General features: G+C 39.5%; 1 protein-coding gene across 1 annotated transcript; it reads left to right on the top strand.

The window, feature by feature from the left end:
- Positions 1-8,076: 8,076 nt before the first annotated feature.
- ACRALDRAFT_210667 (uncharacterized protein) lies at positions 8,077-14,319 on the top strand (the record flags this gene model as incomplete). Its single annotated transcript, XM_071023305.1, has 3 exons — positions 8,077-8,087; positions 13,877-14,128; positions 14,310-14,319. The coding sequence occupies 3 exons, from the start codon at positions 8,077-8,079 to the stop codon at positions 14,317-14,319; spliced, it is 273 nt and encodes a 90-aa protein (XP_070875157.1).
- Between the last annotated feature and the right edge of the window lie 214 nt (positions 14,320-14,533).

Genomic DNA, 14,533 nt, shown 5'->3' with positions numbered 1-14,533 from the left:
CCTCGGGTAAAAGTCGCCAAAGGGTTATATAAATAAATAGGTTAATAAGATAGGGATTAAACGTATTACTAGCACCCCTCTAATCGGTCACCTAAAGAGGTACGGTTACCGTGCCTATCTATTAACTACTAACTATTAGCGTGGCCGCTAGAAGAATAAGAAGCTCGCGGAGAGGGCTTATATCGGTTATCTAATCGGTACGAAAGCACTAATATATATCGGATTTAGGTGCCAAAGCTCGGCAGGGTCCTGCGTATAAGAGACGTTAGCTTTAATAAAAAGATCCTATATAAGGACTATAACGTGGACCCACCTATTACGATAGACCTTTTTAAAGAGCTTAATCTGCCTAACGATACCGAAAAGAACGCCCTAGCGTCTATTAGCGTGATACCGGTCTTCGATTAATTTATAGTGTTATAGCAGAATACAACGATAGAGTCGTTCTAGGATATTAGAAGGCCGGAGCAGCTTAAAGTAATTAAAAGAGCTGTAGTTAAAGCAATTAAATAGCTTAAGAAGAGGTTAAAGAAGACGAGGTTAAAGTAGTAGCTGTTAAAGCAATAGAAAGTTCGACTCCCTCGCCTAATTCTAGGGGGGTAGATAAGTCACAACAGCGATCACAGCCGCCTAAAACGGCAGCTATAATAGCCACCCGGGTTACTCCTTCCACTATAGAGCAGCCGGCCCGAGCTCAGGGCTCTGCCATAACGCCGGCCATAATTACTGCTATAATTACCACCAAAACCTCTTCCAAAACCTCTCCCAAAACAACGCCCTCTTCCTCTTCCAAAACCCCTCCTACAATAACGCCTCCAGCTTCACATTAATCAACGCCACGGCAGCTATTCCACCGGCTACTATAACAGCTACCCACTAGCCGGCTCCTCCACACCCGGCTCCTCCGGCCGAGCCTCCAGCTGCAACAACATCAGTAGTAACCGCCGCTGCCTCTAATAATAACTCCGATAACTCCGATAACAACGAGAACTCGGATAAAGACTCTTCCGATTCCGACAACTCTAATAATACTATTACGCCTACCGCCGGCGCCGTAGGCGCCGCCGGCACCACCACGGCTATAGGTTTATTATCCCCTAATTAGTTAGTTCTAGAGGATAAAATAACGACTGCCGCCACGGCTACCGTAACGGCAGCCCCGAGCCCTTCTTCTAAGGCAGCTACTTAACAGCTACCTCTAACGGCTACCTCTTTAGCGCCGGCTAGCCCTTTATCTTTAACAGCCACCACGGCGGGTACCCTATCTTTAGCTGCTATGCCGGCAGCCTCCTCTTGGCCGTAACGTAACCGCCGGCCACCATAACAATACGCCGACTCTGCTTTCCGTTATCTTAACCGCTTCGATATATTAAAGAAGCCGCTGCTACGCCGTGATATACCCGAAGAGCCCTTTAATTAAAGCCAGATAGTAGGGTTACTATACAGAACGTAGTGGGTTATAGCCGCTCTTAAAGAGGTTCAGGCTCTCGTTAAGATAGGCACGTTTAACGCTATTAAGACTCTATTATCTTCTGCCCTTCCGAGCCGGCCTTTAGACCCGATATAGGTATTCAAATACAACGTTAATCCGTCTAGCTACGTCACTAAATTCAAGGCACGCCTCTGCGTTCGTGGTGATTAACAGCCTTAAAACCACCTTAATGCCTACGCCTCCACCCTGGCTGGAAGGACCTTCAAAACGCTTATAGCTATTACTACTCACTTCGATCTAGAGACCCGCTAACTTAATACCATTAATACGTTCATGAACGCCCGGCTTAACGAAAAGGTCTATATTAAAGACCCGCCGGGATAGAATATCCGACAGGCCGCCTCTACTACTAACGTTACTAATAAGGCCGGATTAGAACCGTTTTTAAGCCTCCCACGCCCCTTAAACTAAGGGATTAACCGGCTACTTCAGGCCCTATATAGGCTACGCCGATCGCCGAAGCTATAGCACTAGGAGCTTTCTTCTATTTTAGGCAAGTATAGTCTTATATAGTTAAAGGAGGACGATTACGTCTTTAAAAGTAATAAGCTGCTTATATTTTTCTACGTTAACGATATAGTTCCACTATATCGTAAAGATCACGTTAACGCCGCCGAAGACCTGATTAAGCAGCTATAGGAGCGGTTATAGGTCCGGGATTTAGGTCCTATTAAGTGGTTCCTTAGTATCAGGGTTATAAGGGATCATAAACGCCAAAAGCTATAGTTATCGCTTAATAACTATATTAATAAAAAGATAAAGGCGCTAAATATTATTACTAGCTAAAGGGTTACCACGCCGCTCGCCTTTCCCGATACGTTAGAACCGAACAGTTAATAATAGTAGGCGTTAGAGGACTCTATCCACCTATATCGTTAAAAGGTCGGATCGATTAATTACGCCGCCTATTAAACGAGGCCGGATATCGCGAAGGCTACTTCTAGACTAGCCGAATTCGCTACTAATCTATTCGGTTAGTATCACAAAGCCGCTAACGGATACCTTAAGTACCTCGACTTAATAAGGTCCCTCTGCCTCTCCTTTAGGCCACGGGATGCCGATAAAACCCTAGCTAAATACGCCCTCTTTTATATAAGCGACGCCGCCTTTAGGGACGGTCATAAGACTCGGTATAGCTCCTAGGGATATATAACTATTCTTTTTAGAGATCCTATTAACGAGAAGGCGAATAAGCAAATAAGCGTTATCACTTTAGCACTAAGGCAGAGCTTATGGCTCTAAGTGCCGCCGCCTAATAGTATATTATAACGCTGCGTTTAATACAGGACCTAATATTAACCTTTAAGGTTAACCCTATTACTACCTATTATGATAATAATTAAACCCGTTAGCTATTAGAAAGCCCGCGCCTATAGGTGACGTCGAAATTAAAGTATCTCGAAATCCAGGCCCTATAGATCCGGCAGATTATATAACGCCGGGAGATCGTTATTAATTAGATCGCTACTAACGAGATAGCCAGTAATAGGATAACGAAGGCGTTACCTCCGTAAAAGCACGCTACGTTCGTTAAGATACTTGGGATAGAAAAGAGCCCTGCCGGCTCAGGCTTAGTTTAAGCGGATTGATTACCATCGCCTTGACGGTGGTTTAGATTAGATTACGATCACGACGATCGTCAGATTAACTATAATTATATAATAATTATCATATTGTTTTTATATTAATTTAACTACCTGTTTTAGGATTATAATAAGGCACGAGCTGTTTAATAAGCCGTTAACCTTTGGATTAATATCTAGGCTAAAATACCCTAGATTTTAAGCTCTATTTCGATCAGAACCGTTAGGATCAATCCTATGGTTCTGGAGGGGTGTGTCAGGCATTTATACCTAAATGCCCCGATATCCTGTTAGGTATATTCGCAGAGCCACGTCACGCACTACTCCGAATACGGCGGTACTTCTATTAGATATATCATAGTGTTATTTTCCCCTCTTTTACCTATATATAAGACATCGTAGACTGGTACTCTTTCATAGTCTGTAATAAACACAAGTCACACTTCGTACGATATTAGTGTCCTAACAGCTTATAATATATATTATATAAATACACTAAGTATCGTAAATACGATATCTTGGTTATTACTTAAGCTAATAACGTGGCGTCATAACCGTCGTGTAGGCTGTTAACGTAATAGTCGCCACCCAATCTTCCAAGGTCTTTTGCTAGCCCCGGATCCAGGGACAAATCCCAGAAGTCAGTTCTTTACACGTTCGCGAAACAGGCAATAATCCTACGGATCTACGAATTTAATAGTTATTTACTTAATATTCCTCTCTTCCGCACGTATAGCCTACTACTCGTAGCCTAATCTACTAAAAGGTTATAAGCCCGGGTTAGTAAAGAAGAAATCAACTCTTTTCTACTCTATTATTCTACTCAAAATACCAAAAAGACTCCCTGCCTTTTCAGGCCACCTGCCTTTTCAGGCCACCTGCCTTTTCAGGCCACCTGCCTTTTCAGGCTATCCTTTTATCCTCCCCCGGTCGTAGATCCTTGTCTCTGACTGTACGAAATTCCTTTGTCTCCCGAAGATAGCTAATCGATTCGAACCGTTCGTTCCGATACCACGGTTTAAAGCTCTTTATTGTTCCTAATACGGTGGCTAAGAGCTGTGCCAAGCTCTTTATTCCTGTTCGGGAAAAACCACACGATCGGAATAAGACTCTTTGTCACGATCGGATATACTGTTCCTTTGCTTATAAAGGGACTTTTTAAAAAAGAAGAAAAACAACGAATATATGGATTAAACGCAGTAGCTCTTTAAAGCTCTTATAACTACTCCACGAATAACAGCTATAATAATTAAGCCACTTGACCTACCGCGCTGCATGTAATAACAGGATATCGTAACGTGGTATATAAGCTTTTAGTAAAAAGTCCGCCCGTGGAAATCCTGTTATTCGCTTTATACAAGCATCGCTTTTCTTCGCGCCGCGAGATCTATAAATAGCTTTACCGTTTAGACCCACTTTTAGACCTATTTTTTAAAGCTAGGCTAATCAGAATCAGACCTTTAGCTCAGTATTCCTTATTTCTATCCTTTATCGATAACGCAATAAAGAAAAAAGGAATAAAGGAAAACGAATAAAAATAATAAAAATAAATCATTAAATAACTCAGTTAATTTTAAGCTAAATAAATAATAAAAAATATCGTTCTGCTACTTAAGAATATCTTAATAAATCACTAGGAAACGGATTTTAGTCCGGAAGCTTCAGGGCAGCATAGACTATTAAAACTAAACTCTTAGAATACATGCTTACTTCGCTTATAAAGGAAAATATATAGAAGACGTTATAAAGCCCCTTCCAGCAAATCCTTCTATAAAACAGAAGGAGGAGTCTCTAAAGGCAGTTGGAGATATACTCTCTGCTCTTTTAAACGGTCCCTTAACCCAGGTTTAAGGAATAAACAAAGCTTTTAAAGTATAGGATAAACTAAGGGATCTATATAAAGGAAAGGGATTCTAGGCCGACTATATCGACCTGACTTCTTTTTTTAACCTATCGCCTTTAGAATTCCCTAATCTCGAAGCGTATTTATATGAAATATAAAAGGGACTGCTTACCTTAAATCAAAGAGGTATATTCTTTTCTGATAAGGTGGTCTTTACCTGGATTCTTAATAGTCTCGATAAGAGGTACGAATCTATAGTAGGGTAAATAACTTAAGCTCTCCGTCACGAATTCTTTTTACTAGTTATATACTAAATAAACTAATAGCGGAATTAATACACGCTTTAAGAAAGGTCGATTACCCGTCGAATACCCTCCTTATATAAGCTTCGATATTATAGAAGAATAATAGTAAAAAACCCTGGAAAAGGACTAAGGGTTTTATTAAGTGGGTGATCGCGAAGAGTGAAGAGGTAATTAGGATAAAGACACTTAGTGGTCAGAATATGGTTATACTTAACTTAAAAGGTAGGGGGTGCTAAACAGTTAAATTAATCGCTAGCCTCCTTATGCTAAGGGCGGCTATCTATCCTTTGTTATATATATACTAGCTAGCTTTAGTCTAGTATAAGAGTCCCCGATTAAACCTATTCTGCCTAATGGATTACTATCTATTAGCTTATAGCGATAACTCGACTCGTGTCCTAGTACCGATTATATTATAGCCAGCGTCGAGTTAGGTCCCGGACTGGATTAATATGCACTAACCGTATATATCTCTGGCCAGCTAGTACTATAGGACCTACGAGAGGATTTAAGTTAGGTAATCTTAGGGTGCAGTAAATAATATATAAATAGGATAGATTCTCTAAAAGAGAGGGCGAGGTTCCGGCTATATATATCTACGGGGGAACCTTAGGCTATCTAAGGCTAGGCGCTATACTAAGTATAGTACTAGGACGGTGCCGGCACCGGTCTAGCACTATACTGGTTTAATGCTAGTATAGGGCTAGCACTAATCCAGCGCTATACGGGTTTAGTACCTATATAATGCTGGTACTAATCTGGAGCTATATGGTTTTAGGTCCTGGTATAGTGCCGGATAATAGTGTATAGTATATACCCCGGGAGAGATAAAGCCCTGCGTCCCGCGGGCTTCCCCGTCTCTTAAGGTCTACGATATCCGACTTAGACTCGGCGTGGCCGATTATCACACTAATAATAAGTGGTAGATATAGTCATAATCTTTATTCTTAGCCGAGGCTAAACAAATAAAAAGAAAAAACTATAGTATAGAGTAGCGCTCTATAGCGCGTGTTCCTAACTCCTTTGGGTTCCGTTTAATGCTAGTAATTACGTCCGGCCGCCCGTCCCTCCTCTATATACTTACTAACCTAGGACTTAATATAGATAAAAGAAAATAACTAAATAGAGCGACGAGTATCCTCCTATCCTTACGCCCTTATAGTATCTCCACTTCCGGGGCATCCGGCTCTATACTAGGTAAGCCCTAGTCCTATATAGGCAGTCCTAGGATCATAGCGGCGTCTTCGGGTAAGATCTTATCTAGGCGTGTCTATAGCTTATTATCTACTAGATTATACGACGCAAGGATCCCTTAGCGGCCGTTTTTCTATTAATAGTCGTGGATAGCGGCGGTATAGTGAATAAGGTCCGTGACTAATTATACGTTACTAGTTAGACGGTTATATATAGTCTCTTACTTAGCGGCGTCTAGCTCCCTATTACTCTTTAACCTAGCCACTAGCGTATATAGTTCTATACCCTATATTATAACCAGGAAGGGCAGATCGGCCGCTTACTATATATCGTGCTGTATAACATAGTTCTCGATAAATTACGTTATAAATTTAGTAGTTAGTAGCGGGATAATAACAGCGTGCTAGCGCTATATAACGATAGCTAGTATCCAGTTAACGATCTCAAGATCTATGCGTTAGGCTCGAGCGTTCGCGTCTTTAAGTCTAGCGGCGAAGCTCTTAGCCGCTTATACCCAGATCTTATCCTCTCTATGCCTAGTAAAGAATAACTTCCTACCTAGCCCTATAGGGCCCGATCCGTCGTGCGCCCTTTTCCGGGAGGCGTTAGTGTTAATCGGCGTATTAGTGCCGGCGCTGGCCGGGGATAATTATAGACTAGTCTAAGCCAGGATATCTATAACCGAGGGGATAGCTGGTATAGGACGTTCTTTAAGCGTTTATATATAGTCCTTAATAACTATAGCGTGCTATTAGATACATTCCCGATACTCTTTGGTTACGGTAATAAATAAGTCTATATTAATATTACCTTCGCTAAGCTTATCGATCGTATCGGCTAACGCAAGGCTGATGCTATTAGTCTCGTTAATCTTATTAATTATTATGGCGGATAGGTTAGCACCACGCAGGGTCGGGCTTTAGCGGGCGACTAGCGTATTATTCACACGTATAGGGGAGCCCGTCTCTATTACTATCACTCTGCTAGCCCGGCGGGCCGATCTATATAGGAACTGCCTATCTAGGCCGCGGGGAGTATTATATCGCGCTATTATAAGGTATTACTTAAACGATTAGTTATAGTATAGCCACTAGACGATAACTTAATTACTATTTAATAGGAATTAGGGCTATAGGTATTCTAGCGTAATTTACTTCGCCCTAGTGGTAGTAACGCACTTATTAGTAATTAGTTCTGGTACGAAGATAGTATATTCTAGCCGCCTATTCTAAGGATTATTATATCCTCTCTCGGCTACCTAGTAACGGTAACGCTTCGCTATAGCCTTATATTCTATAACCCACTACTTACAGGCTAGGCCGGCTATTATAAGATAGTATACGAGTCCGTTCTTATCTCTAAATAGACTAATAGCTTGGAAGTATCCCTTAAAGGTTAATTCTAACCCGTCCTGTCCGTTTTTAAACTAATACGTAAACTCCTCTCGGAGTTCCTAGTCTTTAGAGCGGTAAACGTTAGTTAGGTAGGCAACTATATAGAAGGTAGCGTTAGGGGGTATAGAGCTATAACTAGGTTATCTGGTAAGGTTATAAGGTAATAGCTAGGGGTAATAGTATATTTATAATAGGAAGTGGTGCTTAGTATAGTAGCGGAATATAATAAAAGTGGTGCTAAATAGAAGGCTAGGGAGAATAGGCCATGACGGCTCGGTGCGTAGTTAGTAACGGGCGTGGTATTAAATAGGGGAATAAATAGTTAAACGAAGAATGTGGTCGGGCTACGATTATAGTCGTTTAACTATAGGTAAAGGATAGAGGAAAATAGTAAAGCTATAGGCGGCTAAGGAAATCTTTTATTTTTAAGCCAGCTATGCTAATTTACGTGTATACCGGGGCTATACGGCCGGTAGGGCTTCTATTCTTACTAGTTCGAGATTAGATAGTATTATTCTTTTTATATCGGTTATACCTTCTAAAGGAGTGTTTATTATTATAGGGGACGGTTCTTTAGCTTTAGCCTAGCTCCGCCTCGAGGCTAAATAGGTCCCTTTAGTTCTTTAGAGCTCGCCGGGCTTTAGTCTTTTAACTTCTTTTACTCCCTTTAATACTAAATAAAGCACCTCTAAAGCTCTTTAACGTTCTTTAAATTCCTCCACTAAATTCGGAGCTTTTATTACGTCTACTAGCATCTAAACGTTCTATTAGTCCGGCCAGTCCTTTTACCGAATAAGGTACTCGGTATATAGCTTACCTCTTCCCCTATAAGTGATCCGTTTATCTAGGATAGCTTTAATCTCGTAGTGCTTATATAGGTCCCGCTATTACTCTTAGTCCCTATCTTACACGTTAACGGGTCCTCTAGTCTTAGGTATCTCCGCGAACCTAACTATTTATAGTTAAGTAATACTAATAACGGGATATATATTTAGAGTCTTAGGTAGATCTAATCGGTACGCTAGCGGCGATACTTACTCGAGGACCTTAAAGGGGCCTATCCGTTAAGCGCCGAGCTTAGGACTAGCCTTGCTTAGGAGCGAGTATCCGCGGCTAAGGCGGACGTATACGTGGTCGCCGGGCTGGAACCGAATATTACGCTGTTTCTTATTATATAGGCGCTTTATATATATCTAAGCTATTATAATAATAAGTTTCGTGTCCTCCTAGAATATTTCGCGTATAAACTTAGGGTTAATATTACCGATTAGATCGAGTAGACTATTCGTTTTAGTGCTGTATAGTATCTTATTTAGTATATAGCTAAGTATCTTATTAAAGGCGTTATTTAGGTTAAACTATAAAGGTATAATTACCTTCGGCTATAGGGCGTTTAGGTTATCCGCTAGGTATATACGTATCCTGATCTTAATAGTTTGGTTCTTCCTCTTGGAAATACTATCTGTTTAGGGATACTAGGCCGTTAAGAACCTTAGCTTAGTTCCGGCTACTTTTTATAGAGTTATCTAGAAGTCTAATAAGAACTTAGGGTCTTAGTCCGAGATAATAGCGCGGGGGATACCCTAGTTACCTATCTAGAGGGCTTAAAAGAGCATAGACGCCTAGTCCTTTACGGTATAGGTGCTATAGCCAGGGATAAGCAGGGAGGCCTTTAAGAACTTATCCGTGATAGTTAGGAGGGCGTTAAATAAAGGAAAGCCTTTACGCTACTATAGTGTCCTTACGGAGGGCACTTTAGGTAGTCCGATAATAAAATCTATAATAATAGAATAGAAAGGGATAGGGGGCGTTAGGATAGGCTATATCTCGCTAAGGGGAGCCTGCCGATCCGTTTAGTGGATACGATATATCTTATATTAAGCGATATATAAGTCGACCTCTTTACGGAGTTATAGGATTACGAAGCGGCTAACTAAATTATACTATATTCGTTTAGCTCCGAAATAGTGCCGGTTATCGTAGGCGGCCTAGAGGAATTCCTTATATAGGGAGAAGGGGATATAAAGGCGTTTTCTCTTATTTAAATCCACTTAGTATAGGAGACTATTATCCACCTTAAAAGGGATCTTAACTAGTAAGTTATATTTAGTGGCTTAGGTAAGGATAGGTACCTACTTTAAATCGTTAGCGTATCCTTCGATAATCCTTTATCGTATATTATCCTGTATTTAGATTTCGCTAATATAGTGTATAGCCTAGTCTTCCTAAATCCGGTCTAATTCGCCTAGACCTTCGGCCGGGGGGCTATCGGTGGTAGGTAGCTAAGATAAAGCGTCGGCTATTATATTCGTCTTATAGGGGATATATCGATAATCTAACTAAAATTAGCTAAGGAACTTAGAGGAGAGGGTAAGCTTTATATTTAGCCTGGTCTTATTAGTGCTAAACAGGGCTATCGACTTTATAATACTAATAGTAGCGGCGTGGTCCATAAGGACTATAGTCGGGTTACGATAAGCGGACTAAATAATAGTACGGGTTTTACGAACGGCCTATACTAGGCAGGCGACTTTAAGTTCTATAGGCTAGTAGTTCTTTTCGGCGGCGTTAAGCCCTTTACTAATATAAAGTATTAGTTAAACGTCGGTTTTCTTAAAGGTTCCTTTAGTAAGTTATTTAGTCTTATCGACTAACTAAAAGACTATAGCGGAGAACCCGTGCTTTTTAGAGGCGTCTAGCTAGATAAAGAGGATCTTAGTGGGGATATAATAGAATAGGTAAGTATCCGATATAAGAGCGCCGGTGATATCGTGGAACGTAGCTAACTCTTTAGTAGTGGCCTCGAATATTATACGTTTAGTATACGCCTTACGGGCCTATCCCTTATCTTTCCCGATTTAATAAGCCTTAGTAAGAAGGGTCGTCTTCTGTTATTAGAGGGGAGCGATTCGATAGGAGAATCGGGGAATAAGATAGCGAAGCCACCCTATTATCCCAATCTAACGTTCTAAGGACTAAAGAGAAGTCGGAGGGCGAATTTTTCGTAGAGCCTTAGTACGTTTTTTAGTATTCGATAGCCCGAGGGTATCGACCTTAAATCCTAGCAGTTAAACTAATGGATATATAAGAAAGGACTTATTAGCGGAGATATTAATCCTCTTTTTACTAAACAGGGAGAGTATTATATTTAGGTGCTTAGTATAGTCGTCCTTAGTATCCGATATAATAACGATATCGTTAATAAAGGCGGAGACAAAGTCCTAGTATAGGCGAAGGAGCTAGTCTATATAGCGTTAGATATACGCGGGCGAGTTACGGAAGCCTATTAGGGCGACCCTTTAGTCGTTCCTATCCCTATTAGGAAATAATAGTAAACCGCTCGCGGTACGGTTTGTATACGGGGAACTAGTAGAAGAAAGCCCGGGTATCGATAATAAAGATAATCTTCTTCCCTCGGAGTCGCTTAATAACCTTATCCTAGAGCGGTATCGGGTACGTATCTAGGATAATAACCTTATTTAGGGCACGAAGGTTGACTATTATACGGCCTTTACGTTTACCTTTTACCTCTTGCTATATAATAAAAACCGGGGTATTAAAGGGCGTTAATACTAACGTCTTACTCAGGTATATAACCAGGTTTCTAACCGCGGGCCTTATTAACCCGTTAAGTATAATAAAGGAATCACTTTTAGTGAAAATACCGGTTAATGTTCATAAAATATTCCTTCGCGCGTTTCAAAACGTTCTATTAAGTCTATTTAACCTGAAGAAGAGAATTAATAATAGACGAAAGAGTCTACGGGCAGCGGGCTATGAAGTTATAGCTGTTAAGTATAATAATAATCATAATAATATTAACTATAGCCCGGCTAATAATAATAGTAGCTAAAGTACTAGGCTAGAAGTCTAAATACCTTGAGAACCTTTAAAACCGGACTATAAGGATTTAATATGCTATAATAATAGTGCGCACTTACTATGTTATATAAAAGATATAATACTTAGAAACCTATAGTTTTAAGAAATTCCCCTATTTCTTTTAACTATTAATTCGATTAACGAACCAGCTACCTATAAATAGGCTATAAGCTGCCTAGATAAAGATAAATAGATAGACACGATGGTGGCAGAAATATCAGAACTCAAAAAGAGAAAGACCTGGGACTTAATAAGTATAAGAAATACGCTTAATAATTATAATAAAATAAAAGAAGACTACCACGTACTAGGAGATTGTTAGGTCTTTAGAATTAAATATAATAGCTCTAGCGAAGCTATTCAGTATACGGCTCGGTGGGTTATTTAGGGGTTTAATCAGGTTCTAGGTCTTAATTACTTAGAAACCTTTTTAACTACCTGCCGGTCAGAAAGCTATAAACTAGCTTTAATACCAGGCGTATCACGCGGCTAGAAATTTAGGCAGTTCGACGTTAAAAACGCGTTCGTTTATGCTGATATAGATACCCTGATATACGCTATATAACCTATAGGCTTCGAGAAAGAAGATGGTTCAGAAAATAATAATATAACTCTCTATAAGCTTTATAAAGCTTTATACGGGTTAAAATAAAGTCCTAGACTCTGGTATAATTACCTGGTTAAGACATTATCTAAGCTAGGTTCCCGGGTCTCTGAATATAATAACGGACGTTTTACCTTTTATAAATAGAATAGAATTAAAAGAATAGAAGAACGAGCTATTCTTTTATGCCACGTTAACGATATAGTGGCTCTAAGCCCTTCTACGGATACTTTAGACTATTTCTTTAAGGAGATATCTAAAGATATTACACTTAAAGACTTAGGTGAAATAAATACCTTTCTAGACCATATAATAAATATAAATAAAGATAATAAGACTCTTTCTATAAGTCAGTTGCCTTGTACTAATAAGATACTCGAAAGGTATAATAAACGAAGTCTAAAAAGGGTTAACACCCCTTATATACACAAGAAGGTCCTAGTACCAAATCCTGAATAAGCGTTAACTAATAACATAAATAAATACTAACAGGAAATCGGGGCTTTATTATATCTAGCCTTATATTTAAGCCCAGATATAACGTACGCAGTTAACTAGTATTCTCGTTATATAAGTAATCCCTTATAAGACCACTTTACTGCGTTAAATCGAATCTGGGCTTATATAAATATATATCCTAATACCGGTCTTTTATATAACTATAATAAAGAAGACCTTGGTATTTACGGTTATTCTGATACCAGCTTTTTAGATATAATCGAGGATAGAACCTCGACTGCAGGATATATTTACTATGTGGGAGTAAATAACCCGGTTAATTAGACCTTAACTAAACAAAAAGTCGTTGCCTTATTAATAACAGAGGCCGAATATATGGCTCTCATAGAAGCTTCTAAAAAAGGAATCTATCTTTATAATCTATATAAAGATATACTCCAGAATCTAGGTCTAGATTCCAATATAAGAGGCAATAATAATAATAATAATAATAATAATAATAATACTGTCGAGATTCCTACTATCTTAATACATAGTGAGAGTGCAAAGAAGCTCGCCGAAAACCCTGAATTTCATAAACGGGTAAAGCACATCGACAGGCAGTATCACTACTACAGGCAACAGCTACATAATAATAAAATAAAAATCGTATATATAAATACGAAATTTAAATAGCGGATATAATAACTAAAGGTTTAGTAAAAGAGACTTATAATACTCTTTGCGGTTATATAAACCTAGGTTATAAGGACGATACGTTGCCTGAGTATGATTTACCGCCTAATAATAATATCAAAGAATTAAAATACTAGGTTTTAATACTTAGTATTCTTAGTTCTTTATAAGGGGACTAACTAGGTTTTTTACCTTCGGGTTTTCCTAGATATCAGAGGTTTTTCTAAACTTTCCTTTACATAATATACTATAATAATAAGGGATTGTTTATCTATTATATAAGAAATGATATTTCACATGTAAGACCCACTAAAATGTGGGTCTATGATAAGAGCGATAAGGCTCCTAAGTACTATACTAAATTTCCATGTACTAATTTCGTGCCTATTATAATAACTCGCGCGGGCGATTGAACCGATTAAAGCGATTCCAATCATTCCATCAGTTCCATCGGTTCCATCAGTTCCATCGGTTCCATCAGTTCCATCGGTTCCATCAGTTCCATCGGTTCCATCAGTTCCATCGGTTCCATCGGTTCCATCAGTTCCATCGGTTCCATCAGTTCCATCGGTTCCATCAGTTCCATCGGTTCCATCAGTTCCATCGGTTCCATCAGTTCCATCGGTTCTATCAGTTCCATCGGTTCCATCAGTTCCATCGGTTCCATCAGTTCCATCGGTTCCTATCCAGCTAACCAGTTAGTTCCTAGGCAGCCCGAATACTATACGTGTAGTCACGACGTACACGATAATCGCCCGCCCTCTAGCTAGTCAGTCTATAACAGGATCCACGGCATAAAGGTTCGGGCTGCCTAGGAACTAATAGAACTGATGGAACTGATAGAACTGATGGAACTGATGGAACTGATGGAATTGAAGCCGAACCTAGCTATCGTGACTGTAATCTGCAGGTACATACAAACTTCGTAAGGTACTTAGGAGCCTTATCGCTCTTATCATAGACCCACATTTTAGTGGGTCTTACATGTGAAATATCATTTCTTACATGATAGATAAACAATCCCCATAATAATAACAAGGGTTTTTGAATTTTCCCTTGAATTAAAAAGAAGAGGTTTTTTAAAATTTTTCTTCTATATATT

Source organism: Sodiomyces alcalophilus (genome assembly GCF_042370955.1).
Source record: "Sodiomyces alcalophilus JCM 7366 unplaced genomic scaffold ACRALscaffold_4, whole genome shotgun sequence".
NCBI lineage: Eukaryota > Fungi > Ascomycota > Sordariomycetes > Glomerellales > Plectosphaerellaceae > Sodiomyces > Sodiomyces alcalophilus.
This window is presented reverse-complemented; position numbering and strand designations above follow the sequence as displayed.